Source organism: Cimex lectularius, unplaced genomic scaffold (genome assembly GCF_000648675.2).
Source record: "Cimex lectularius strain Harlan isolate CLEC.00 unplaced genomic scaffold, Clec_2.1 scaffold67, whole genome shotgun sequence".
Taxonomy (NCBI): domain Eukaryota; kingdom Metazoa; phylum Arthropoda; class Insecta; order Hemiptera; family Cimicidae; genus Cimex; species Cimex lectularius.
The window spans coordinates 14,378-16,143 of NW_019392738.1; the positions used below are offsets into that span (position 1 = coordinate 14,378).

At 35.9% G+C, this 1,766-nt stretch overlaps 1 protein-coding gene across 2 annotated transcripts in view; it reads left to right on the forward strand.

Annotated features, from left to right (window-relative positions):
• The first annotated feature begins 1,022 nt into the window (after nt 1-1,022).
• The window catches only part of LOC106670418 (3-ketodihydrosphingosine reductase), a 10,665-nt gene continuing 9,921 nt past the window's right edge, over nt 1,023-1,766 (forward strand). Inside the window, exon 1 of one of the 2 annotated variants that reach the window (XM_014400739.2) lies at nt 1,023-1,280. In XM_014400739.2, the coding sequence (XP_014256225.1) occupies nt 1,134-1,280 (147 nt within the window). In that variant the 5' untranslated portion in view covers nt 1,023-1,133. The remainder of the gene's footprint in view (nt 1,281-1,766) is intronic. The other variant, XM_014400731.2, reaches the window with a different exon arrangement.

The window sequence follows — 1,766 nt, forward strand, 5'->3', positions numbered from 1 at the left end:
ATTTTGGCCTTTTCCATCCAGGAGCTGAGGTTGGTCTAACAAGCCCAATTTTAATAAAAGTTAAAAAAAATTTTTTGGTTTAAATTGAACCCACAACGGCGATACCTACGAGCCGAGATTGCTACATCGTCATTATTACAGTCTTTTGTAACTTGGCAGTTTCTGGTCTTTTTGGTCCGCTGATCCTCATCTTTGTCTGTTATATGCTGTTACTGTTTCGATCAGTTCCATTTATATCAAGTAGAAGGATAAACACAAGATTAATAAAATATTTGAACCAACCCATGAGGCAAGATTATTTGGACCCCAGATCATTTATGACTTTATCAGAATGATTTACAGGCAGTCTTTGGGGTCGTCAGTCCGGGATCAAACCTCGGTCTTATATGTCCAGCTGCTGGTCCGGCTCCAGTGGTTACCAACAACTAGATCATTTCAGCCTCCAATGCAGTTCCAAAACCCAAACCAATTCTCTCTTAAGGTGGTGGAGTATGTACTGATATTATATAACTAACCTAATTGAAGTGGAAAAAATTGACATCGACCTTCTCACACTACACATACACGCTAATAAATGCATTCACTCTTAATATAAACTAGGTTAAAAAAAAACTATCAGTACTATATATAATAAAACCTTGTTTCGTCCAAAAATTGGGGTCACAGATACTCACTGCCTATTGCCATATCGGGTGGGCATTCCTAAGCTCTGAATATGAAGCCAAGGAAATTGCACCTTTCAACTAGGTACTAGGTAGGACAATGTTTAATGTATTTGATGATATGTATATGTTGAAGAGGAGGGGTGAAAAATGACAACCTTGGGGAACTCCTGAATTAATTGGGATTTCTTTGAAGTACCGACTTAGTTACTGAGACTCCTTGTAAGTAGGATTTGTTACCTGGGCATGCTTATCCAAGTTCTGACCAAAATACTCGGATTTGAAATACTCCAGCGTTTGGAATGGTAGCGAAACACTGCCGACAGTAGCGCATGTGCACCTTAGATTTTGATGGGCGTGTGACCTTGAAGTGGAACCTTGTCGGAGCTCGCGATTATCAACCGGCGAGGGTGTGATTGCCGATTGCTGATTGCTTGCGACAAAACGACGAACGCCGTACGCGATTCGACCATGCTCAGCATCTTCATCGAGTTCGTTTTCAACGTCGTGCTCTTCTTGTGCTGCTTCGCAGCCTCACTCCTCGCAGTCGGCGTTGTTTACATCAAATTTAGATACAAGACACTCTCCAGGACGACACTCAAGAACAAACACGTTGTGGTGAGTGACATATACAACTAAAAAGCACACATGAAAGTTGTATAGAGAAAAAAACCTTCATTTTTATTGTATGATTTAATAACAATTAATTAATTTATTTATTTACGGATCGAAATCCACTATAAAAAAGACATTTTACAATAACAAAAAATACAAATAATATATATAAAAATACTAATAATATATATAAAAAGAATAAGTACATATATACATGGTAATAATATAAATGATAAATATAAAAATACAATTAAAGAGTAAAAAACTGAACAACAAAAATGAAAGACATAATTACTAACCAAATAAAGCAGAGGAAACGAAATAAAGCTGAAAGACAATTGAAACTACAATAATTAGGTACATATTTAATGAAAATAATGCTCTTTGTAAATATATAATAAGACTAGAGTGCGAGAATTAGTTGAACCAGTAAATGAAATAAATTGTAATAATTTTGTACAGTATGAAATATAAAAGCATTCAACTAAG